The sequence below is a fragment of the Vicugna pacos genome, chromosome 14 (genome assembly GCF_048564905.1).
Source record: "Vicugna pacos chromosome 14, VicPac4, whole genome shotgun sequence".
Taxonomy (NCBI): Eukaryota; Metazoa; Chordata; class Mammalia; order Artiodactyla; family Camelidae; genus Vicugna; species Vicugna pacos.
In genome coordinates, this window is record NC_133000.1 from 7349302 (window position 1) to 7376273 (window position 26972).

At 34.7% G+C, this 26972-nt stretch overlaps 1 protein-coding gene across 1 annotated transcript in view; it reads left to right on the forward strand.

The window, feature by feature from the left end:
• BRCA2 (BRCA2 DNA repair associated) overlaps window positions 1-26972 on the forward strand; it is a 45956-nt gene that overhangs the window by 11176 nt on the left and 7808 nt on the right. The window contains exons 11-24 of the mRNA XM_072976099.1: window positions 1357-6285; window positions 8023-8118; window positions 10913-10982; window positions 13786-14213; window positions 14681-14862; window positions 15616-15803; window positions 18643-18813; window positions 19282-19636; window positions 21311-21466; window positions 21566-21710; window positions 22638-22759; window positions 24991-25189; window positions 25425-25588; window positions 25677-25815. Of these exons, the coding sequence (XP_072832200.1) occupies window positions 1357-6285; window positions 8023-8118; window positions 10913-10982; window positions 13786-14213; window positions 14681-14862; window positions 15616-15803; window positions 18643-18813; window positions 19282-19636; window positions 21311-21466; window positions 21566-21710; window positions 22638-22759; window positions 24991-25189; window positions 25425-25588; window positions 25677-25815 (7344 nt within the window). The remainder of the gene's footprint in view (window positions 1-1356; window positions 6286-8022; window positions 8119-10912; window positions 10983-13785; window positions 14214-14680; window positions 14863-15615; window positions 15804-18642; window positions 18814-19281; window positions 19637-21310; window positions 21467-21565; window positions 21711-22637; window positions 22760-24990; window positions 25190-25424; window positions 25589-25676; window positions 25816-26972) is intronic.

Here is a 26972-nt window from a genome sequence, read left to right on the forward strand (position 1 = left end):
AGTTGATTTACAATGTGTTAATTTCTGGTGTACAGTGTCGTGATTCAGTTGTACATATATATTCTTTCTCATCTTTTTTGTTATAGGCTATTACAAGGTACTAAATATAGTTCATATATTTTATATTCAATATCAGACAATATCTACACCATTGTTGTTTAGGCCTTTGATTACCAATGTTCAGAATCATTTCATTCAAACTTGTTGGATCAATTTGCGTAGTATGTATATCATCATAACTTTTGAGACAGAACATGTGATTCATAAACATCACGAGCTTGGCTACTTAATTCCTGCTTTAATTTTCAGTATTTATTATGTGTAAATTAACAATTCTGTAAAGATGTTGTGCTATTTAATATGTACTTTGTCTAAAGCATGTAAAAAAAGCTAATTGCTAGCTATGTTTAATGTAAGGCAGTCATAAAAATAAAGTAGTGATTTTTTTTGTTGTTACATAGTTTTCTTAAATATTTAGAGATTGCTTAGAGTTCCTGCTGTATCTCTGGTTGTTCAGAGTGTGCACAGTGAAAGTCATTTTTCATTTGGGTAGCAGTTTTTATCAGTAGGTATACTGTATGTTAAAAAGGTGATTTTATCTCCCTCTGAGAAGATTTGAGTGGGTGGTAGTATCTCAGTGAATAATAGGTTTGGTGTAATGAATACAGAACTGTTTGAGATTACTGTCAATTTCAGAGAAAAATGCTTGATGTTGTATATATCAGAGATAAAACCAGTGAATCAGCTAATATGTTGTAGTGGTCACTGATTAAATAAAATGAGATTAATAATTCTGACTTGTTAATAGGAAATTCAGAAGGTCAATAAAATTAAACAGAGCAGTTTACCTCACTTCCCTGCTATAACTGAGATTAGGTACTCACAGACACTTCATGTGTAGAACCTGTTTTTAAAAGTTCATTTTTTGGTGGTTTTTGATATGAAAGACTGAATTAACCAAAGGAAATGGTTACTTTGTAATTCCTTTTCTTTGCCTTGCTTTTTCTAAGTCCTATTATGTCTAAATTAGCAAAGAATTTTTTCCAATTTTATTTTCCAATAAAGCTACTTTGAATTTTACTTATGGCAGCTGGCTGCTTTCTTGAACTACATACTAATTTTAACTGAGTTGATAATTTTACCAGAAAAATCCTAGATCCTGTACATCTTTAGTTGAGAAATGTAGTAACTTCAAAACAGAGGATACTTAGAATTCTTTCTTTTAAACCTGACATGCACTTCTTTTCATGTAATTCTTGTTTTAGACACTACCTTTTTAACTCAGTGGAAAATATTTAGTGAATGTGATTGATGGTACTTCAGTTTCATTTTGTCATTTTTTGTCTTTGTGTTTAGGTTTACTGCACTCTTCCATCCAAAAACACTGTTTACAGAATGATTCTGAAGATCCACCTTTGTCTTTAACCAGCTCTTTTGGGACAATTCTGAGAAAATGTTCTAATAATAAAATAGTATCTCAGGATCTTGATTATAAAGAAGCAAAACTCAGTAAGGAAAAACTGGAGTCATTTATAACCACAGAAACTGATTATATGTCATGCTTGCAGGGAGAACATTGTGACGATGATCCAAAAAGCCAGAGAGTTTCAGATATGAAGAAAAAAGTCTTGCCTGCAGTATGTCACCCTGCAGTGCCACATTCAGAAGACTGTAGTGATACTCACTTTCAATCTCAGGAAACCTTTTTACATGACAATGATAACACCACTGTTTTAACTACTGTCTTCAACGACCTTCTGTCAAACCCAGTTGTGATTTCTAGAGGAAAAGAATCATATAAAATGTCAGAGAAAATAAAACCTAAGAATTCTGAAGCTGGTTCTGAATTAACCAAAAATATTTCTTTGGAAAATAGTCAAGAAGCATGTATTTTAAAGGAAGATTCCAGAAAACCTGAGCTGTTTTCACCTGAACAGTATGTAACAGCAGCATCACCTCTTACAAAGATACAATTCAACGAAAATACAAATCTGACAGTATTCCAGAAAAAACAAGAAACTACTTTAATTTCAAAAATAACTGTCAGTTCAAACTCTGAAGAACTTTTTCCAGACAATGAGAATAATTTTGTCTTTCAAATAACTAGTGAAAAGAGTATTCCTATTTTAGAAAACACTAAGGAACTGCATGAGGCAGACATCATTTGCTTAAGAGAACCTGTTCTCAAGAACTCTGCCACGGCAGCACGTACGGACCTGGGAGACAAACAAGCAGCCAAAGTGTCAATTACAAACAATTTTGTTTCATCAAATACAGTCCACGATCTTACAGAGAAAAGTAGAAATAGTGTAAAGCAGCAACCAAAAATGACTCTCAGTCAAGATTCAAAGTCAGATGTCTCCTTGGATATAAATATGAAATCAAACAGAAATAACGATTGCATGGACAAATGGGCAAGACTCTCAGATTCGATTTCAAGTCACAGTTTTGGAAATGGCTTTAGAACAGCTTCTAATAAAGAGATAAAACTCTCTGAACACAACATTAAGAAAAGTAAAATGTTCTTCAAAGATATTGAAGAACATTTTCCTACTAGCTTAGCTTGTATTGAGACTGTAAATACATTATCATTAAAAAGTCAAAAGAAACCAAGCAGACCTCATGCAGTTGATTCACAGTCAATGAACACTATATCTGGGTGTGTGCAGAATAGTGCGTTTATTTGTGACAGTGAAAATAGTCACACAGCTCCAATTTTATCATTAAAGGAAGATTTTAATTCAAACCATAATTTAACACCTAGCCAAAAGGCAGAAATTACAGAACTTTCTACTATATTGGAAGAATCAGGAAGTCAATTTGAATTTACACAGTTTAGAAAACCAAGCGACATTATACAGAATAATCCATTTGAAATGCCTGAAAATCAGATGAGTGTCTTAAAGACCACTTCTGAGGAGTGGAAAGATGTTGATCTTCCTCTCACAGTTAATGTCCCATCTAGCAGTCAGGTAGATAGCAGCAAGGAATTCGAAGATAGAGTTGGAGATAAGCAAAAATTTGCCTGCTTGTCAACAACCAACTGTAACAAGAGCACGTCTGGTAATTCAACAGATAAAAATGAAGTGGAGTTTAGGGGCTTTTATTCTGCTCGTGGCACAAAACTGAGTATTTCTAGTGAAGCACTACAGAAAGCTATGAAACTGTTCAGTGACATTGAAAATGTTGGAGGAACTCCTGCAGAAGTAGATCCAAGAATTTTCTCTTTAAGTAAATGTAACAATTCTGATGTTTCAGAGTTTAAGGAAGAAGATTATAGCAATGATAAAAATTTAAGTGAGAAGAATAATAAATGCCAACTGGTAGTACAAAATAACATTGAAATGACAGCTGGCATTTTTGTTGAAGAAAATACTGAAGATTACAAGAGAAATACTGAAAATGAAGATAACGAATGTATTGGTTTTGTTTGTAACTTAAGAGAATCTGATGGAGGTTCATCAAGTAAAAATGATACAGTTTCTATTCACAAAGATGAAGATGTCTTACCATGTACTGATCAACACAACATGTATCTAAAATCATCTAGGCAGTATATGATGGAGGGCAACTCTCAAAATAAAGAAGATTTGTCAGATTTAACTTGTTTGGAAGTTGTGAAAGCTGAAGAAACATTTCATGTTAATATGTCAAATAAAAGTCAGTCAACTGCTAATAAGATGAGGCAGAATATAAAAAATTTTGACACTTTTGGTTTGTCCTTTCAGACTGCAAGTGGGAAGAACATCAGCATCTCTAAAGAGTCATTAAATAAAGTTGTAAATTTCTTTGATGAAAAATGTACCGAGGAAGAGATGAATAACTTTTCAGATTCCTCAAATTCTGAATTACTTTCTGGCATAAATACCAACAAAATAGACATTTCAAGTCATGAGGAACTAGATAAGGTTAAAGACAAAATACTTAAAGAAAGTGACTCAATTGGTATTGAAAATCAATTACTAACTCTCCAGCAAGGACAGGAATATGAAATCAAAAAGATCAAAGAACCTACCATGTTGGGTTTTCATACAGCTAGTGGAAAAAAAGTAAAAATTGTAAAGGAGTCTTTGGACAAAGTGAAAAATCTTTTTGATGAAAAAAAGCAAGATAATAGTGAAGTCACTAATTTTAGCCATCAAGGGGCAAAGACTCTAATGGACCGAGAGGTATGTAAAGAAGGTTTTGAGTTAGCATGTGAGACTGTTGACATAACTGCCCAAAAGCATGAAGAAATGCAGAATTCTTTAGAGGAGAAAAAACTTGTTTCTGAAGAGAGTGCCGTGCCACCCTGGCTCTTAAGTGATCATTTATACAGACAAACTGAAAATCTCAGCATAACAAATAGCATCTCTCTGAAAGTCAAAGTTCATGAAAATATAGAAGAAACAGCAAAAAGTCCTATGACTTGTTATACAAATCAACCCACTTGTTCAGCCATTGAAAATTCAGCTCTAGCATTTTACACAGGGCATGGCAGAAAAATTTCTGTAAGTCAGGCTTCACTATTTGAAGCCAAAAAGTGGCTTAGAGAAGGAGAACTGGATGATCAGACAGAAAAAAAAAATTCTGCCAAGGTTATATGTTTAAAGGAATATCCTGGGGATTATGTAGGAAATCTTTCATGTGGAAATCATTCAAACAGGATCACAACCGAAAATGACAAAAATTTCTCTGAAGAACAAGATCCAACCTATTTGAGTAACAGCATGTCTAACAGCTATTCATGCCATTCTGATTTTTGTCATTCCAGTGAAGTATTTAATAAGTCAGAATATCTCTCAAAAAATAAAATGGGTAATTCTGGTATTGAGCCAGTAGTGCAGAATGTCAAAGACAGAAAAAACATTAGTTTTTCTGAAGTAATGTCCACTGTAAGAGAAGCAAACACTTATCCACAAGCTGTAGATGAAAGTACTTGTGTTCAGAAGCTCGTGACTAACTCCTCACCATGCAGAAATAAAAATACAGCCACAGAAATGGTCATATCTGATTCAAATAATTTTGAGATAGAGCCACCTGCATTCGGTACAGCAAGTGATAAAACAAAAGTGAGAGAGAGACTTACAGATAACGGCGGGAAGGTAATTAAGCAAAACACTGAGAGCAAATCAGACACTTGCCAAACAAAAATTGTGACAGGTTCTCATAAGGCACTGGAGGATTCAGAGGATATTACTTTTCCTGACTCTCCGGAGAGTGAAGAACATCGTATGCGTTCACATGATGTTTCACCTGACATTCAAAGTGAACCAATTTTATGTCATGACCCAGGTATGTCTGGATTGGAGAAAGTTTCTGAAATACCACCTTTTCATATTAATCTCAAAACTTCTGATATATGTAAGTTGAATGTGGAAAAGCATCCCAGGTCAGTCTCTTCTATGAATGCTTGTGGGGTTTTTAGCACAGCAAGTGGAAAATCTGTACACATATCAGATGCTGCATTCCAAAAGGCAAAACAGGTATTTTCTAAGATAGAAGATGATGCTAAGCAACTCCTTTCCAAAGTATCATTTAAAAGTAATGAAGAACAGTCGGATAAGTTCTCAGGGGAAAATACTAAGATACATACCCCTCAAAATTTACTGTCATCTGCTTTCTCTGGATTTAGTACAGCAAGTGGAAAACAGGTTCCAGTTTCTGAGAGTTCCTTATGCAAAGTTAAGGGAATGTTTGAGGAATTTGATTTAATCAGAACTGAACGTAGTCTTCAGCATTCACCTACATCTAGGCAAAATGAATCAAAAATACTTCCTCTCTCTTGTATTGATAAGAGAACCCCAGAACACTCTGTAAGTTCCAAAGCAGAAAAAGACTACAGTAAAGAATTTAAATTATCAAATAACCGTAACGTTGAAAGTGATTCTTCGGAAAATAATCACTCTATTAAAGTTTTTCCATCTCTCATTCAGTGTAAGCAAGACAAACAACAGTTGGTATTAGGAACCAAAGTCTTACTTGTTGAGAACTTTGATCTTTTGGGAAAAGAACAGATTTTACCTAAAAATATAAAAATGGAAATTGGGAAAGCTGAAACTTTTCCTAATCTTCCTGTGAAAACAAACACAGAAATTTGTTCTACCAACTCCAAAGATTTAGAAAACTATTTTGAAACAGAAGCAGTAGACATTGCCAGAGCTTTTATGGAAGATGGTGAATTGACAGATTCTGAGCTGCTAAGCCATGCCAAACACTCTCTTTTTACATGCCAAAAAAATGAGGAAGCAGTTTTGTTAAATTCAGGAATTGGAAAAAGAAGAGGAGGTGCACTTGCCACAGTTGGTAAGTGTTTTTTCTTTTGGTTTGCCAATCACTTTTTAAATTGTTAAGTCCTTCATAATTTTGCTATGCTAGCTTATAGCAATTAGGATATTATACACTAGGTATATTTTTTCAGACTTTTATGTTTAGTTTGGGGAAATGTGGTTTTACTCTTGATATCACTGAGTCTATGTACCAAGAAGTCATTGGTTGAGTTATGTTGTATAAAGGTTCAGACTCTGGCTCTAAAGTTTAAAAGTTGGCTTCTAGTTATAGGTGTTGGCTTGCTTGCTTTTTTTTTTTTTTTTAAATCTAAGAAGTGTTCTAAAATCAGTTATCCTTAGCAAATAGTATTCTGGTCTTAATGCCATTTGGACTGTGTTCTAACTTCTCTTTTAAATGTAGTGTATTTAACAACTTGGTTTGACTATTCGGTTAGTTGGATGTGTGATTTTTTTTTTTCTGTTAGTATCTCTGGCTAGGAATAATCTTAAATAATTGAATCTGTTGATTAGTTACAATGAAAGTAAATGCCAAAACTAACTCTTCAACTTTTAAATGGATGACCTTCAATAACTAGCTCCTTTTTTGAAAACTGTAGACTGATAGAGTATCACAGGGCTTCTTGTCCAATCCCTTCCTGTTACAGAGGATACTAAAGCCAGGCAGTTCATTCTTCCACTGGGTGCATTTTGCCCTGAAGTCATCCCAGTGGATACAAATTTGCTTCATCACGTGTTACCAGGTCACGTTCTATACCAAGTTTATGTTATGGGCAAAGTAGTAAGTTTGTAAGACTTATCTTAGACTGTTGCTGTTCTCTAGTGAAAAATTCTGAGGTGCAGATGCTTTAAGATATGCATAATTCTTTCATGGAGAATAATAGTTTTATTTATGGGACCCCATTTTGTGCACGCGTATAGTAAACCCTTATGCTTAGGAATAAAAATAATTCAGACTTCTAATAAATGTTCTCAACAGCATCACTAATTTCCCTCACTTCTGTTAGGTTATAAATATATGTGCACTTAATCAGCTCTGGTTACTTGAATAGTACAGAGCCTTGTCAAACAGTTAAATCACTTTATAATCCAACACTTGATAAAGTGATAAAGCCTTGCTTGGACATTTTTACTTATTAAATCCTTCAAATTCATTCCCTTTACTAAAGCATCAAAAAGCAAAGTATCTATTAACACATATTATCTCAGTATGACATGGAAACACATGACTTGAATTACGGTTTAAGTTTACTCTCAGCCTTTGTAGAATTTTTAAACAAGAAGTACATAATACTTTTGCTAATATTTTAATGTAATTTTGGTAATTTAAAGTCTTTTCTCCCACTCAATGACTCTAATTAAAGGACCTATATAATAAACTCCTTCTTGAGTGTAATGCAAAAAAAATTATTTTAAGAAATTTCGTTCGTCTTTATTGCTAGTAAACCTTTGAGTTACATTAAGTGTTAGTTCATTAAAAAGTAACTTATCTTTGTATCTGGTAACATCTGTTTATTGCTGAACCCTGAATAAATAGTGATATTTTAAAGGGTCAAAAAAAAATAATAGAAGTTAAATTGATACTGAGAAATTAATTTTTTCTTTCAAAATAGAATGTTCACTATTTATTATTATTATTTTTTGCTTAACATATTATAAGAGTCAGTACTTCAGTTTTAAAAAATGGACTATAGGCTTTTGAAAAATAAAATTGATATTATTTGCTTTAAAAACGTGTATGGAAATTTCTTTTTAGGAGAACCCCCAACCAAAAGAAATTTGTTAAATGAATTTGACAGGATAATAGAAAATCAAGAAAAATCCTTAAAGCCTTCAAAAAGCACTCCAGATGGTAAAATTTGCTTTTTATCCATATCTTCCCCTCCCCCCAATAGCTGCAATACATAATATTCTAAAGTCATTTTTCTCAACTCTTTTGGGTATATGCATAATTGGGCAAGCCTTTACAGTGTAGTTTGTTAAAACTTGTATCTTGCCTTGTTTGTTATGTGAGCTTTTCCTTCATAATGTCTAGATATTAGAGATAGTAGATATAAGATATTATACTAGAGGTTCTCCATAATTAAGTGTGAAGAGACAATGAAATAATGACTTTAAATTAAAAAGCTGTAAGAATTTAGTAAGAACTTAGTAAAATAATTGAAGCTCAGGTTCTAGTTCAATTGATTTCATAATATTTACGTGAATCAGTTATTTAATTGGAGGTTGAGAAATAGTAACTTTCAAATTTTATTATTTCTTATAACAAAATGTCCCTTAATAACTAGGGACGAACTTAGTTCTTCCTACAAAGGCAGGGTAAATACTTAATTCTTTTCCTTAAATTACCAGTTTTCAGAGTAAAGAGTAGTTGGTGTAATCATTACTAATGGTAGCAAATGAATTTTTTTCTTTCTTTCTTGAGTAAAACAGATTTCTTAGATTTTTATTTGTAAGATATATAAAGTTTAAAAGTACACATAAATAATATATTTCTTTACTAAAGAAAGCATTCTTTTTGAGGTTCAAATCATTCCAAATTTGAAAGTAGAAACCTCTTCAAGTATTTCCCAAGAGTTGTTTTTTTTTTTAATATACCTTGATTAACCTTTGAGCACTTTCTTGCTTTCTGTTATCACAAAAAGATTTTCTAGGATGTCCATGTAATTCCCCTCCCCAGTTAGAATCCTAAGAATCTCCAAAGATCTTTTCAGTGGTTAATATTTTTGAAAAAAAACAAGATTTGGATACTAACTATGCTCATAGCTGCTGGTGTTGCTGTTTTTTAAATTCTGAATTCTTGTTTCCTAATAACATTAACATATTTACTTATTTCCTTTATCTTCCAGCCCTGGTTCTCAAACTTTTATATCTCAAGACCTCTTTATACTCTTAAAAATTATTGAGGATCCCAAAGAGCATTTAGTTAGGTGGATTATATCTACTTCTATTTACCATATTCAAAATTAAAATTGAGAAATTTTAATATCTGTAACATTGTGCATTGGTCATTTTGAAAATACTAGTTTGGAGTTATACAGCTCTTTCAAATGTTGACATGTTTTGTTACAGAATATTAAACAAATACTTTTGTTAATGTCACCAGTGATCTAATCTGAAAATTTAGTATTGGGAAATTGTCAAGCGAATAGCCTGTTATAAGATTTCCAAAATTATAATTTCATTTAAAAGCTTGAATTTTACAATTCAGTTTGTTTGGCAACAAATACTATTGCTTGTTTTGTTTTGTGTTTTATAGTGACAAGCTTATTTCATTCTTTTTTGAAGAAATATCTGCTGAATACTCAAGTCTGAATAATTGTAGTTTGTTAGTTATTCTTTCAAGTAAAAGTGGAATTGTTTGAAAAAAGTGATTAGTACATTTCATATAAAGTGCATTTCCATGAGAAAATCATAGCACCAAAGTATGCAGCAGGACACACCAGCAGTGCAAATGTCAACACAGTGAGAGAGACTTACATAACATCATCATCATTATTAAGATAGTTTGACAGCTTGAATCCCCTCTGAACATTGTGCATACTCCCCCCTCCAGGGTTCCACGGATCACTCTTTGATAATCACTGTCTTACAGTATATGTGTAATAGTTTCAAGTTGACAATACCAATTTTACTACTAATAATAAACTACCAAGGGAAGTCTAAGAATTCTTTGCAGTTTTTTGTCCTAAGAATACATATCATTAAAAATGTATAGTCAAATTTCTGTGTTCTAATGTCACTCAAAATAATTCTTTTGTTTGTGGTTAACAACTTGTTAATTAGCTTAGATTCTTTTGTTTCAGTTTGTTTTCAATATTAGAATTTGCTTTTTCTTTTTTAATTTTATATTTGAATAAATAGAACTTCTCTGTAGTTCATTCATCAAAACTACAGAAAGGCTTACTTGGAGAAGTCTTGTCTCCATCACTGTCCCCTCCATACTGTTTACCTGTTATACTGGTAATTGTTTTTAATGGTTTTTGGTTTACCCTTTTCAGGTTTCTTTTTGTCAAAAGAAGTAAATAGTTGTATATATATTCTACTTTTCTTACTCAAAAGGTATCAGTACACACATGGTCTTTGTTTGTTGTTTACTTTAGAATTTATCAGGAGATCGTGCCTCAACTCAATATATAGTGATCTTCCTCGTTCTCATGGTTGCATGTACTTAATCATGGGGCTGTTTCAGTATGTTCTGGTTTATTCAACCAATCCTCTCCCTACCAGTGGACTAATCGAAGGTTTAAGAAGTACAAGTTACATACTGAGAAAGAGTAATACCTAAACTTTTGCTTATAAACCTTCATAAAACTAAATTTTATATTTGCATCGGCAATTAGCTAACACCTTTAAGTTATAATTAACATCAGCTGACTAAATTTATACTGATATCTCACATATGTTTGCACTGTGAGTTGTTTGGTATTAATGAATATCAATTTGTGAATCAATTGATAGTTATTACCTAAGCATCCATTATATGCACTGAAGATTTTTAACAATATAATTTTATAAAATGTTTGTGTAAATGTTCACAGTAATGTGCAATGAACATAGGAAATAAAATCTCTCATTAGATTGTCATTAATACATAATGTAAAACATATTTCATTAATACATTATGTAAAATAATATTTTTCTAGGCACAGTGAAAGATAGAAGATTGTTTATGCATCACACTTCTTTAGAGCCAGTTACCTGTGGACCCTTTTGGTAAGACACGTTTAAGTTTTTTTTTAATTCTACTAATACAGTGTAGGAAAAGTGTGGGGTTTTTTAGTAAATATTTCTAAAAACAAAGGCTCTAACATACAGTAAAGACACTAGCACTTCCCTTTTTGAAAGCCTGCATCAGGATTAAATAGTTCTGTACTTTGGTAGTACTTTATAGTGCTGTACATACTATTATCTCATCTTTAATTTCATAACTTTGTAAAGTGGACTAACAGGTTTTGTTCCAGTTTTGTGAATAAGGTACTGTGGTTGAAAGGGATTAAGGAAATTACTCAAAATCAATAAAGATAGCAGATATTATGTTTCAATTATATTAATAAAAGTGAAAGAAAAATAAAAGATGGCATATATTTAAAATATGCTTTATCTCTCTTCCTTCTCAAAACCCTACTAGTTACTAAGAATTTTTTTTAAATGTATAAATCCATAAGAATAGTGATCAGAAGAAACAGTAACATTTTGGAAGCTAAAAAGCGTGAATGACTTAGAAAGACATAGCAAGCTAAAACCTGAGCAAGCAGAGAAGCTACCTGGTTTCCCCAGAGAACCTGCAAAAGACTAAAATTGGCAGCAACATACACTTCTTAAGGTGAGGTAGAAAATATGAAGATGAGTTGAAAATCTGTTCAGGAAACAGATATGTCCTCTCCCCACCACAGGCAGGCAATTATCCCTCTCCTGCCAAAAGACCAGAAGGTCATTCTCTGGAGATGAATTAGAAGAATTCTAAATTGGGGATGGGGTTGGGGGAAGTACTGAAAACAGAGATTAATTAGAAATCTGTGTATCAAATAGTGAGACTCCCTAACCTCCTTCCCACATTTAGCTCCCAAATGCCAGCAGCCAGGCCTCTAGGCAGAAAACTGGAAGATATTTTTTCTGGGTAATAGGACCAGCCCAGTAGGAAAAACTAAAAATGCTGGCAGTGGTGGGTACTGAAATGAAACCACATAGCCACATCACCAAGAAGCCAACAACTGCCGAGCCCCTCAGCACACAGCTTCCAGTTAGCTGTTCAGTGCTTCACTCTGAAATAAGACCAGATAGTCAAGGGTCACTAGTCACTGGAAGAAAACCTCTATAAAAGATAGTATCCAAAGTACAAAAACTGAAACAAAAGGAACTTAGAGGAAATAGACTGTACAAGAAGAAGAAAACGTCAAAAAGCTTACTAATAATTTCAGGAAAGAGAACATATTGCATCCTTAAAATAAGAAGCTCTTGGAAATTAAAACTATGATGGCACAAGTCAACTAACTCAGTAGAAGAAACAGGAGATAAAAGTTACGAAAACTCCCAGAATGTAGAACAAAAAAGAAAAGGAGATAAAAAAGGAATGAAAGATAATTTTTTAAAGTCAGCCCTGTTGGTCTAACATCTGAAAATTTGGAGTTTGAGGAAGAAGGAACAGAGGAGAAATGAAGAGAGAAGTTTTCAAAGAAATAATTTAAGGTATTTTACTAGTACTGAACGACATGAGTTTCCTTGATCAAAAGGACCCTCTGAGTGAACGCATAAATTAAAACGACCCAACTAAGGCATATCCTTGTGAAATTTTAGAACACTGTGGGCAAAGAGGAACCTTAAAATTTCAAACTTCAAGTTCCAGGGGTTTAGGACTGGGTAAAAGGAAGCATGGGGTTTTCAACAAGATACCAATTAGGAAGAACATGTATGCTGAGGAAGGTGATAAGTTTAGTTTTGGACTTGCTGAGTTTGCAGTGAGTGTGGAACATCAAGATAGGGATGTGTGGTGCTAAATGCAATCCAAAGTGCAGGAATAACACCTGGGGAATGTCAAGCATAAAGATCCATATTTTTATTTTTAAATAAAAATATTTCACAATATTCCATATTTTTATTGTTAAATAAATTCCTATTTTTATTGGTAAGTGATAATTTAAGCAATGGAAATGACTCATATCACCCAGGGAAAGTGTCTGGGGAAGAAATCCAACTTTGAAGGCAGGAATATTTTCAAGAGAAAAAGGAAAAGCCAGTTTAAAAAAAAAAAAGGAAAGAAAGAAAGGGACAGTCGTGGCAGTGAGAATTTTAAAAAGGAAAAAGCTGTCAAAACTGGCACAGTTCAAGTAGAATGAGTTTACACATGAAGCTTTTTTCTTTTTTGGCATTGGGAGGTCATTAGCAACTTTACTGAGAACAAATTCTATGGAATAGTGGGGGAAATGAGAGCTCAATGAGGAGAAAGTGAGGAAGTGAAACAGCTCGTTTAGATTAACCGCAGAGGAAGATCGGCCGTGAGGGAGAGGGAGCAGTATTAGCTTGAAGGGGAGATAAGGCTGAGAAAAAGGGTTTTCAAGGGTGGGCAAGGCTTTCTGATTGAGAAAGGTGTAACAGCTGGTAGAGAAAGGATGAAAATGGAGTAACCATTGAAAAGGTGGGGCTCCCGAGGAGACTGAGTTACTAGCTGGGGGCAGGGGTACAGGGGAAGGGGTCGCTGTGAGAAAGGACGGAAAGGAGCTGTCTGGTGAAGGGGGTTAGTGAGGAGCTTTGGAACTGGAGGAGACAAACGGAGGACCCACGTTTGACAGACTCTTCTCTCGTGTTTGTAAAGTCAAAGACTGGGAGTTGATGTGTGAGAGACAGTTACAGACTTGGAAAGCATGGTTTTAGAGGACAACCACGATGAAATGCAAGACAGTGACCAGAATAAGATTGCCAGGTAGCAGTTGAGGCTCTCTCTATGTATATATTCTAAAATATTTATGTCTGTGTACATTTACTGATAAATAATGAAACAAATATTTTCTCCCCATTGTAGCACAACTAAGGAACGGCAAGAAATAAAGAATCCAAACATCACTGCACCTGGTCAAGAGTTTCTATCTAAATCTCATGTTTATGAACACCTGACTTTGGAAAAGTCGTCAAGCAATTTATCAGCTTCCGGGCAGCCACTTTGTAAGGTTCCTGCCCCAAGAAATGAAAAAAGGAGACACTCGATATCTGCAGGCAAACCAATGAAAGTCTTTGTCCCACCTTTTAAAACTAAATCACACCTTCACAGAGATGCACAGTGTGTGAACAGGAATACTAATTTGGAGGAAGACAAACAAAAACAAAAAAACATAGATGAACGCAGCTCTGGTGATAGTGAAAATAATGGCAGTGAAATTCATCAGCTTAACAAAAGTAACTCCAATCAAACAGCAGCTGTAATGTTCACAAAGGGTGACAAAGAACCTTTAGGTATTATGTGAAAATTTGTATTGACTTATTTTTGCCTCTCAGTCATATATTTCTTATAGTAAATAATGCCTTTAGAGTTTCCCTCTTTTATAATGATTACTAATTTCAAAACCTTTTGTAATGCTTAAATTTTTCCAAGTCCAAAGATTAAGTTTAAATTATTCTGATGTTTTCTTTCAAACGTAACTACTTGTAGACTTTCTTGTTTAAGAAAAAAAGAAAAAGCTATTAGACACATAATCTAGGATTGCTATTATTGCATTATATTTTTTATCAGGCTGCTAATTTTCTCCCAAATTCAAAATAAAAGTAATAGATCTATTTCTGTTCTTTACAAATAGAAACTTTTTTCATCCCTGAAGATTTAAAGCTAGAGCACATTGATATATATAATTTTATAAAACAAGGGTTGTGCTTTTAAAATTTCATACTCAATTTTATTTTTTGCTAATTATTTTCTTTAATAGATTTAATTACAAATCTTCAGAATGCCAGAGATATTCAAGATAAGCAAATTAAAAAGAAACAAAAGCAACGTATTTTTCCACAGCCAGGCAGTCTGTATCTTGCAAAAACATCCACTATGCCTAGAATCTCTCTGAAAGTGGCAGTAGAAGGCCGAGTTCCCTCTGCATGTTCTCATAAACAGGTATGCTTTTATCTATAATGCGAATAACTTTTATAGCACTGCGCAACTTTATTTTATTAACTGCCATCTCCAAATTTTTTTGTTTAAAGAAAAAAATTAATGCAGAAAGGGATGAGTAAAAATCATCTTGCCTCCTAATCAGTGTATAGCGGCAGCTGCCTTCTCCTCTGCTCCCTTATCTTACCAAAGTTCTCTGTGCTTCAGGATTACCATTTCTCTTTCTGCTTCAAAACATATTCATTTTATTACTGTACGTGTTCTCAGCTACGTGTTAGAGGAAAGCAGTTTCATTGAATTTAAAGTGTGACTAACTCATTACCCTGAACCTGCTAAAAGCTATTTACATTTTTAGAAGAGGATTTTTATTAAGCCAGTACCATCTAGTTAGAATTTTAGGTAATGGGGAGGTAAAAGGTTAGACTCCTTGTAAGCTTTTTAACTTAAGAGGTTTTGTAAAACATTAAATGACTTTTTCAATCCCCACAGCAGCTTCCTGTGGCAGATAGAGCAGGAGGCATGTACACAGGGGAATGAGAAAGATGCAGCAGACTCTTGAATGTGTGGGTCATGTTTATTACATAAAAATGTTTTAGCTTCTAGTAAGTAAGTTAAATATTTTTGTAGTTAATATTTTCATATTTAAATGAAAAACTGGGTAACTGATTTGGTTTGTTTCTATTCTGTGAAACATGCTCTTTAGTTTGTTTTGTTTTTTATTCATTATCAAACTTTTATGTTATTTATTTTGTGCAGCTATATATGTATGGTGTTTCTAAACACTGTGTAAAAATTAACAGCAAAAGTGCAGAGTCTTTTCAGTTTCACACCCAGGATTACTTTGGTAAAGAAGGTTTATGGGCTGGAAAGGGAATTCAGTTGGCTGATGGCGGATGGCTCATACCCTCCAATGATGGAAAGGCTGGAAAAGAAGAATTTTATAGGTACTCTCTGGGAAAAGAAATTTTCTGTTAACTTTTATATATTCCATCATCCCTCTCTTCTTCATGAGTCCTTTTTTTTTTTCCTCTTTCCTTATCTCTCTTGAACTTAAAAATTTGGCCAGAAATCAAAATTTTATACATTGAATCATTTTAAGTACATTGTGGTTCACTTGATATTCTATTGAAATCTTTTGAAAAGTGAATTTTGGTTTGTCTTAGGATTGGCTCTACTGGTTTTTCTTAGATTAGGAAATTATTCCTATGGCTTTTACAAAATAAAGATGGATAAGAAAAGTTAAGCGTGATCGGCCTTATGGTAAACTTCCCCCCACACACATATGCTTATGTGGCTGTTCTCTTTCATTGCGTATTTCAATCAAGTTAAACAGAAATACTTAAATATCAGAAACACTAAATAACTAGTTAATTTCAGTGCCCTAAAACATCAACAGTTTAGAAACTGTATCGTCTTATGATTTTAATGTTTATACAAACATAACTTAAAACTTTTGGTGTCAGGGAGATATTACATCATGCCAATGACAAGAGAGATAGGAAACCTTTCTCCAGTGCCCGTATTTTTTGAAATACCCGTACATCTTTCCAAAATTTATAGTTTGGGGAAAATGGTAAAACAATTTTTCCTTAAATTTTTGTTGTATTTTAAAATAGGAATGTTATTTACATCTTGCATTTGTCCCATGTAACAAATATCTGCTCTTGACTCTGTTTGGAAAAGTAAGTTGTGTCACTTAATTATATTAAGTAGACTGCACAGTGTAGAGGTTAAGAGTGATTTCCCTGCAATCAGGTGGGCATGGTTCAAAACGTTTGAATGCTGAAGCTCAAGCTGTGTTTTTGATCATTCAACAGATATTTATTGAGCACCTACTGTGTGCCAGATACTATCTTGAGTACTAGAGATAACAAAAATCTCTGCCCTACTAAGTCATTCTTGTGAAGGGGTTCAGGACAGGGAAAGAAAAATTTAAAAAGAAATAAGTTAATTGTATAGTATATAAAAAGTGACAAATACTTTGAAGATAAAGCTGAAAGAGGAGGATGGAGAGAATTGGGTGAGGAGAGGTGCAAGTTCTTAAGTAGAGTAAGTAGTCAGGAGGCTTCACTGAGTCCATGATATTTAATCTGTGTCCTGAAGGATGTCAAGGGAGTGAGCATAGGACCATCTGGGGAAAGCAGGGAACATGCTAACTTGAGGAACAGAAGGAAGGTTGATGTGACTGGAGTAGAGTGGGTGAGAGAAGAATCGTGGATGAGGTCGAGAACTTTGGCTTTTACTCTGAGGAAACCATTAGAATGTTTAAAGCAGAGAGGTGACATGATCTGACTTAGTTTTGAAAGAATGACTCTGGCTGCTTGTTGAGATTAGACCATAAGGAGGGGCAAGGATGAAAGCAGAGAGACTACTTCGGAAGCTATTGCATAAGCCAGGTGAGAAATGGTTGCTTGGGCCAAGGAGGTGGCGGGGAGCTGGTGAAAAGCAGTTGGAAACTGGGTATTTTTTGAAGGTAGCATCATCAGTATTTGCTCAAGGACTGGATGAGGAGTGTAAGAATGGCATTAGCAGCTGGAAGGAAACAAGTTACCATATACCATGAATGGAGATGACCAAGGATGGAAGGGAAATTGAGAGTTCAGTTTTGGACATTTGAAGTTTGAGGCATTAGTAGGCATCTAAGGGGAGATGTTCCGTAGGCAGTTGGATGGACATGCAGGTCTGGAGTTCACAGGTGAACTCTAAGCCAAAGAAAGCAGTTCAAGAGTTATCAGGATATAGATGGAATTCAAAGCCATGAACCTCTGAGAAAGAGCAACCGCAAAATCAAAAATAAATGCTAAAGAATGTGGTGTGTTGCAAACCAAGTAAAGGTAGAGCTTCAGGTAATGGAGAGTGACCAGCTCTGTCAGTTGCTGCTGATAGGTAAAGGTGAGAACTGATGATTGATCACTGGATTGTAGAGGTCCTTACTAATCTTAATAAAAATAATACATTAGGTTGGTGGGGCAAAAGCCTGATCAGGATGCAGTAAAAGGGCAGTGGGAGAAGAGAAGTTGGAGAGAGAATACAGTCATTCTTTCATGAATGGCTATGAAGAGAAGCAGAGTGAGAGGCAGTATCTGAAGAAGAAAGTAGGGTCAAAGGGTGTTCAGCTTTGTTGTGTTTGTTTTAAGGTAGGGAAATATTTTTTATGCTGACGGAAATCATTCAGTAGAGGGGGAAGAAACTGATGGTGCAGGAGGGAGGAGGCATTTCCCAGACAAATGTCCTTGACTAGGCAAGAAGGGTGGGAGCTAGTGTCCAAATGACAGGAGGAGCCAAAGTGTGAGGGAACCGGTGCTGGTGAGTTGGTAGACAGGAGGGTAGAAGTTTATGGTTCTGTTTTAATTGCTTCTGTTTACTTAGTTCTGAGCATGAGAATGGAGAGGAGTTGTAGATTTGAGCAGAAAGGGAACAATATCAAGAAGAGCACCAGGACTAGAGAAGGACGTTCTTAGGTAATTGCTAAAAATAATCTCTTTAATAAGAAATATCTAATCAAAAATACAATTATTTTAAGTTAAGGTTCTCATTTTCCAGTTGAAATAATTGTATTGACTAATATATTAAATGAAACTTTTATAATTTTTATTAGTATATCTTGATACATGTCAAATCATTTTCTAAAATTATATTACTTATTGATTATACATTAACTCATAAAGACTTACTGAATAATCTTGTACAATGTAGGTTTTTTTGCAAAGAATAGTTGGGGGTTATTAAATTCAATATCATCTTATGTGTTTTTTATTATGTATTCTACTTTTATTTGTTCAGGGCTCTGTGTGACACCCCAGGTGTGGATCCACAGCTTATTTCTAGAGTTTGGGTCTATAATCACTATAGATGGATTATATGGAAACTGGCAGCTATGGAATTTGCCTTTCCTAAGGAATTTGCTAACAGATGCCTAAGCCCAGAAAGGGTGCTTCTTCAACTAAAATACAGGCAAGTTTAAAGCATTATACCATGTCAGCATACAGAGGTCATAGAGGTACACTAGCCAGTTGTTGGTGGCAGGTGCCATCCCACACTGCTGTTCAGTGGTATGGAGCCATTCTTTTGTCACCCAACCCCCTACTCCATCACACATTCCTACACCTCTTTCTTCCCTCTTCTCCTACTGTCTCCTTAACCTCTTGGCCCATTTGAAGAATTTGAATTACTAATTTGATCCACTATTTAGGGATTGCTAATAAAGCATTTTTGCATTTGGGGGTTTTAATATTTTATTTATATTTTAGCAGTATAAAACTTAATATATTGCTAGCTACCAAATTTTAAGTTCTCTTTGGTCTCAGTATTTCTTCAATAAAGGTGTTTAATTTTATTCTTGGTTATTTGGTGGCTTTTTTTAAGCAATGGAATTCTAGACTCACAATTCCTAAAACAATGCATTTTTCTTTTTCTTTTTAGATATGATGTGGAAATTGATAGAAGCAGAAGATCAGCTATTAAAAAGATAATGGAAAAGGATGACACAGCTGCAAAAACACTTGTTCTCTGTGTTTCTGAAATAGCTTCATTAAGCACAGATACATCTGAAACTCCTAGCAGTAAAACTAGTGGTGTAGATACCACAAAAGCAGCCGTGGTCGAACTTACAGATGGATGGTATGCTATTAAGGCCCAGACAGACCCTCCCCTCTCAGCTCTCATAAAGAACGGGAGACTGACTGTGGGTCAGAAGGTCATTATTCACGGAGCAGAGCTGGTGGGCTCTCCTGATGCCTGTACACCTCTTGAAGCCCCAGAATCTCTTATGTTAAAGGTAAATTAAATTAATGCACACTCTTGGTGCAGAAAAGTCAGTTACTGATTTTAAGTTCTAGGGAAGTTTCACACTTAAAATTTTAAATTTACTTATGCCTATTAAGGATGTTTCTTGAAAATGTACCGATACTCTTAGTCTTTCTAGGTTTATTTCCTAATTTTAAGGGCATTCAACCTCCAGAGGCTTCTTGAAAAAGAAAACATGCAGTGTTTTTTCATCTTATCACAAGATTGGCTGAATATAGAATTTGAGGTTGGAACAATTTTGAAGACATTTCCTCTGTTATCTATTGCTTCTAGTACAATTGCTGCTAAGTTCAGTGCTGGTCTTCCTCCCAGTCCTTCACCGTGTGATCTGCTTCCAAGATGTTTCTAAGATCGTTTGTCTCCATTATTCTGAAATTGCACAAAGAGGTGATTTAGTATCAGCCTTTTTTTTTTTTTTTTTTTTAATCATTGTCTTGGGTACATAGTGGCAGTCAGTCTGTAGGTATATGTCCTTTGAGTTCTGGGACATTTTCTTGGAGTAGTTCTTTGATAATTTCTTCCCTCTTTTTTCTCAAACTCCTGATACTTGAACATTAGGCCTCTTAGTTTGGTCATCTAATTTTCTCATCTTTTTGATTTTTCTGTTTTATTGTCTTTTTTCCTCCCTACTTTTAGTTCTTAATCTTATCTTCTAATCCCTGAAGGGAATGAATAGTATTCCTATTGGCATGATTTCCAATTTTTAATAGACTTTTATTTATTATTCCTTAAATGTTTCTTTTTTTAATTGAACTTGGTTATTGTTTCATAGATATAATATCTTCTTATCTTTCTGAATCTATTAATTAATATTTTGTTTTAATTTCATTTTCTCTGCTTCCTGCATTTTTTTCCTTGTGAGGACCTCTTTTTCTCTTTGTTTGAGCCTCTCAGATTGGAGACTTCCTCAACTGCTGGTTGCTGGCTGTCCCTTCCTCTTCAGGAGTGGGCAGTGATGAGCTGATCAGCAACTCTGTGCGTCAGCTTGTGGGGGTGAAGCAGATGGGGACTTGATGTTTTTCCTTAGGAGACCCTTAGATACCAGTGATCATTCTGAGGGCTGAGCAGAGTAAGAAAACTAATAGAGAAGCTCATTTTTAGCATAAGAATAAGTCTTAGGGCTATTGTAAAGATTAAATATTAATTTAAAAAAAAAACACTTATCACTGTGCCAGGCACCATAGGAAGTGCTATATGAATGTTTGCTACTTTTAGTAACTGCGGTCATTCTTGGGCTGCTTTGTTATTTACCATTTGTCCAATAAATTCTGAGCTTCCAAAATTTTGGTAGTATCTATTTTCCTCTTCTTTCTAGTTCTCTTTGTCCTTATAGGTTTTTTGAGGGAGCTAGATAAGTAAGTATATCTTACTTCAGTTTAAACATGACGGATTCTCTTTTATTAATTTTCAATAGTAATGTTTATATAACATTAAGACTCTGTATCATTTAAATAATTTCTTTGAGATACTGTATTTTAAGTTAGTATCATACAGTTTTCCTGCTTATTCACTCTCTTTTCTTCATGAGACGTTTAATAGAGAATGTTTTTAAAGCAGCCCTAAAGGAAGGAAAACTATTATGAAATCTGAAAGAGAACTGAATATATATCTAACTTATAAGTGACTTATTTATTAATTTGTCCAGATTTCCACTAACAGCACTCGGCCTGCTCGCTGGTATGCCAAACTCGGATTCTCTCCGGATCCTAGACCTTTTCCTCTTCCTTTGTCATCACTTTTCAGTGATGGAGGAAATGTTGGTTGTGTTGATATAATTGTTCAAAGAGCATACCCTATTCAGGTATGATATATTCTGAAGCTTGCTATGTATTTCTCTCTTTAGAGACAGTTAATTTGAATCCCTCCCTAACGTGTATCTTTGTTTGACACATTGTTACAGTGGATGGAGAAGACACCATCTGGATTATACATATTTCGCAATGAAAGAGAAGAAGAAAAGGAAGCAACAAAACATGCAGAAGCCCAACAAAAGAAACTAGAAGCCCTGTTCACTAAACTTCAAGCAGAATTTGAAGAGCATGAAGGTAAAACGAGTCATGTTTACAAGACCTTTTTTTCATGTGAGAACAAAGTTTTAGAGGTTTCTAATTGAGTGAATTGTCTTTCTTTTGAGTAACAGATTTTTTTTTCCTAGTTCTGAATCTGGATTTTTTTCTGATTTTTAAAAACAATATTACATAGATATACAGATAAGCATTGAATTGGCCCAAAATATCACATGTTTATTCAACATAGTAAGCTTTTAGATCCTCATAATTGTCTCAGACAATGAAGCATTACATACCCACAGCACTTTTTAGAAGTCTTCAGTAAACTCCCTCTTCAGCTTTCGTACTAAAGTATTTGTAGTGTCCACGCTGGGTATTAGAGAAGAAAAGCAACAAGGGAAAGAACTATCAGGTGATTTTCCCCAAGCCCTTTGTCATTCTCTCTTCTCTGTGCCCTTATCTACATTTTAGAACTTGCATTTTTGGCGTTGAATTTTATGTTTTTATACTGGAGCTACAACTTGTTTTCGCTGTGGCATCAATTTTAATAATAAAAATCATAGTGTTTTATGTTTAAGGACATGAAATTTACTTTTTTACCCTTTTTATTGCAGAAAATTTTATGTTCTGCATATGTTCATGATTTTCTTTATTATTTAATTTCATGTTCTACATAAATCTGCAGAAAAATTGGGCTCTCAATATTTGATTTGCTTAAAATTATCACCAACTCATGATAAAGCAAATCATGAAGTTATTTACTTAATTTACAAATTGCTCTAATTGAATAAACTATATTTTTTAAACCATGAATACACTAATTTCACATTTTCCTGGAGAACTTTTAGCAGATAAATGGTTTGTTTTTTAACCTCCCTACTCTGGGTGTTTTTTGCTGGATTCTCTAGTTTTCCATATTCTTAAATTTGTAGTTTAGCAAATTAGTGTTTTTCCCCCCGCTAGACAATGTAACAGAACGATATATACCTCCACGTGCACTGACAAGACAGCAAGTCCGTGCTCTGCAAGATGGTGCAGAACTTTATGAAGCCGTGAAGAATGCAGCAGACCCAGGTTACCTTGAGGTGAGAGTAAGTGGGCCTGCAGTGAGCTTTAATCCTCATCCTTTAATGTGGGAGGCTGTAGTCAGTCTTCTGGCCGTTACGGGAAACAGCATGTTGAAATGCTGTGTTTCTCAAAGGGGGCGTGTACTTTTCTAGGGTCCTCAGTGATGTACCAAACCAGTGTGGTACATTTCCAATTCTGTACCAAATAGAGGATGAGAGGGTTAAATAATTTTATATATCAAATATGCTCTAAAATACAGGCAAAACTTGTTTATTTTTAAGATAAAATAAATATCTTCAAAGCAATGTCTCAGTTTCCATGTTCTCAGCTCTTTCTCAGATCTTTAGACCTAGAGTTTATTTCCTAATCCTCTACCTTAAGGGTACTTAGGTGAGAAAGTTTCAGAAGCACTAAACTGTTACAAATAGCATAGGCCTTAAAATCATGGTTCTACCATTTATTAGCTAAGCAAGTTGGACATAAAATAGCTATCAAATGGGCACAAAAGATGTTGTTTTAGGCAAATCAGATAATGTATGTAAAGTATACTGTTACAAAGTTCTATATAAATGTTAGTCACTATTATTAGAACATCATTTCGTATATTAAGGTGAGCTACTGCCTAATTTTTAGACACCTGGGTCTAATTAGATAATTAATGCAAATTCTAGGATTAGTTTGGTAAATAGGGAGGAGAGGGGAAATTCTAGAAAAACTTGTTTATTTATTGATTAATCTCATTTATTTGGTGACAATAAATCTTGTATATAGCCTTTACTTTCTTAAATAGTGGGAGCTTAAAATAAATACTACTCCACTAGGAGAGTGAGGCGTGCTGTTCTGAATAGAATTCCCTTAGATTCCCAAATGTTGCAACTCAGTCTCCCTGTGAGAAGTCAGTGCTGTTTTCAAGCCTGTGAGTATAGTTGCTCCACGTCTGTAAGGCTTTATTATGCTCATCTGAAAAATTAGTTGCCCCTCTCTCTTTACCTTTGTTGAAGCTTGTGACATATATGAAGATAGTTCTAATTTCATCCACAAATTTTAACAAAATATTATTCTGGTTTCCACTGATAGAATTTACTGATAAGGAAAAAGTAAGGGGGCAGAATGAGAGTTGGAGGACTACGTTCTAGACCTGGCCCTGCCCCTGTGTAGCTGGACAAGTGGTTTGTCTCTCAGACCTCCTTTCCACTGTCCGTCAAGGGAAAGCCTGAGAGGGGCTTTCAGGTTCTAAGTTTATATGATTCTATGAAATTTCACTTAAAGTTATTATAATCCCTAGAGGGAACCATCAGTTTCTAAAATACCCTGTTAAAAGGACTTGTTTTCAGTGGCAATACTTTAGTGTTGTGGGACTTCTGAAACCATATATCTTTTTAAAATTTCATGTTTAAACTAAACACTGCATATCTAGGAAGACCTTTGTAGAGCACAGGGATTTCATAGTCTCGCCTCCTAACACGGACTCGGGTGTTAGGATGGGGAAGCCAGCAGCAGTCTAGTAGGCTGTGTGTTGAGATTCTGCTTCCTGTTTATTCTGGTTTTGGTTTACTCATTTATTTGTTTTTTGTTAACACTGGGTGAGATTCCCAGGAGGTTTAAACAGCAATTTGCTGAAATGATGGGGAGAGAAGTGCAGAGGCAGAGATAAGTGCTTGTAGTACATGTCTGTTTTAAATTCTATCTCCTGTTCCAGAGAGTTAAGGCGATTATACTACAGGAGCTAAGAAGGAGGGCTCTTGAGCCAACCCCTGTCTGTATGCCTCTGCAAGTTATTTATTCTGTCTTTACCTCAGTTTCATCATCTACCACAAGAAAACAATAATAGTACCTCATGGGATTATTGTAAGGATTGAATGATTTAATCAATACATTACCTCCCCCCCACATAGATATATTTCTCAAATATAGTAAGCATTCAGATGTTAGCCATTTATAATGTCAGTGTTGATGATTATGATTATTAGAGTATGTTTATAAATAGGGGTTGTTTGGGCCCTAGGTAAATTTGTCACAAATTACTAATATTATTAATACTGTTTAAGGCACTTGAAAATATTCGTTATATGATAAGCTGAGACCTTTAATCTCAATTTTTATATTATCACATTCTTAAAGTGAACTTGATTCTGTTGTATTTTATCCCCATTTAAAGAGTTTCATTACAATAGATGAGTTGTTTTGTTTCTGTTTTGTTTGCTTTGTATTCCAAAATCATCTGCCTTAATTTATTAAATGGCTACAGGGTTATTTTAGTGAAGAGCAGTTAAGAGCCTTGAATAATCACAGACAGATGTTGAATGATAAGAAGCAAGCCCAGATCCAGTTGGAATTCAGGAAGGCTATGGCATCTGCTGAACAAGGGGAACAGATTTTACCAAGGGATGTTACAACGGTGTGGAAGTTGCGTATCATAAGCTATAAGAAAAAGGAAAAAGATTCAGGTCAGTATGTAAATTTTTTGTTTTTATAAATTTTTTAAGTTAAAAAATTAGATAAAATTATTTCAAATGCTAGATAAAGTGTAAAGTGAGCGTATATCAGAGAAGCAAAACTGGGTTTCCAGTGCCCACAACATGATAATCCTTAGATCTTAATTGTCCTCAGTATTTATTTTTAAACAAGACTTTTCTTAATGATTACCATTTCTCCCATTGTGTCTTCTTTCTCTTTAAATAGTTATATTGAGTATCTGGCGTCCATCATCAGATTTATATTCCCTCTTAACAGAGGGAAAGAGATACAGAATCTATCATCTTGCAGCATCAAAATCTAAAAGTAAATCCGAAAGAGCTAACATACAGTTAACAGCAACCAAAAAAACTCAGTACCAACAACTACCGGTATAAACTTTTTATTATATTTTTCAATTTTGATAAATGTGTGTTAGTTTATAGAATCCACATATATCCATATTTATTTTTCTTGTAGGCGTCAGATGAAATTCTATTTCAAGTTTATCAGCCAAGGGAGCCCCTTCACTTCAACAAATTATTGGATCCAGACTTCCAGCCGCCTTGCTCTGAGGTGGACCTGATAGGATTTGTAGTTTCAGTTGTGAAAAAAATAGGTAATAACACAGTGTATTTAATGGTAGCTTTTTATGGATGCTTTTGAAAACATTATATTTTAAAACTTGTCTTCATGATTAATTGGACTACTAATCAGCAAGTTTGGTAACTAGTGATTTGAACATAGGCTTGTTTTTAACCCCGATTCTTAATGAAAAGCAATTCTACATTATTACAAGGAAACAACTTACATCCCATCTGTGCTACTTAATTTTAAAGAAATTGCTAGAAAGTGTCTTGCAGCATATTAGTGATTCCTAGACGGATCCTTATAATCTCCCTCTGCAGCTAACTGAGCAATCAGGCCTCCACCTCCTGCTTCAGTTTTTACTACTTTCCAGCATCTTAGCCAAATTCATCTGAATTTTATTCCTTCAGTATGATATTGCTCATTCCTCTTCCCACACCATTCTATAGATTTTATCTTCAAAGCCACACTCTCTTGTCTACCTGAGTACTATGCAAGTGTCAGGGTCAGCTTAGGTCTCAACTAGAAGCCTTCCATTTACTGTATTATTTCGCGCCAGGCACCTCAGTGCTCTGTCCTCCATTCTCTTCAGCTGCGCTGACACCTTCCTTGCTGTTCTGAGCCAGTTTCATCACAGAGCCTTTCTACTCACTGCTCCCTGCCCAGAAGCCCCTCCCTGCAGACAGCCACGTGGCTGGCCCCCTTGGCTCCTTCAGGTCTCTGGGCAAATGCAACCTTGTAAGAGGCCTTTTGCTGAGCACCCTTTGTAAGAGAGCTGTACTCCCTCTGCTCCCCAGCCCAGCCTTTTCTCTTCTTTACTCTGCTTTATTTTTCTGCATAGCACCCACCACGTGTGTCTCCTTCTTCTGGAATGTTGGCTCTCTAAGGGCAGAGACTTGGTTACCACTGTATCCTCAGCTCTTAAAACAGTGCGTGGTTCAGGGTAGGGTCCCAAATTGGTAGATTCCTTGTTTGATTATCAACTGTTCTGTCATGGTTTTTACCTTCCTCAGTTCTTTGGCTAAGGCTTATTGTCAGTCCTTTTTTCAAGAAGCCTTCAAGTATGCCGTATTGCATGAGTTCCTCATATGTCTGAAATATGTACCTAATGCCTAATTCTGAGACCTTATCTTGGCAGGTACAATAATGTGGGATCTTGCTTTTCTTCCTTCAGAACTTTGTAGAAAT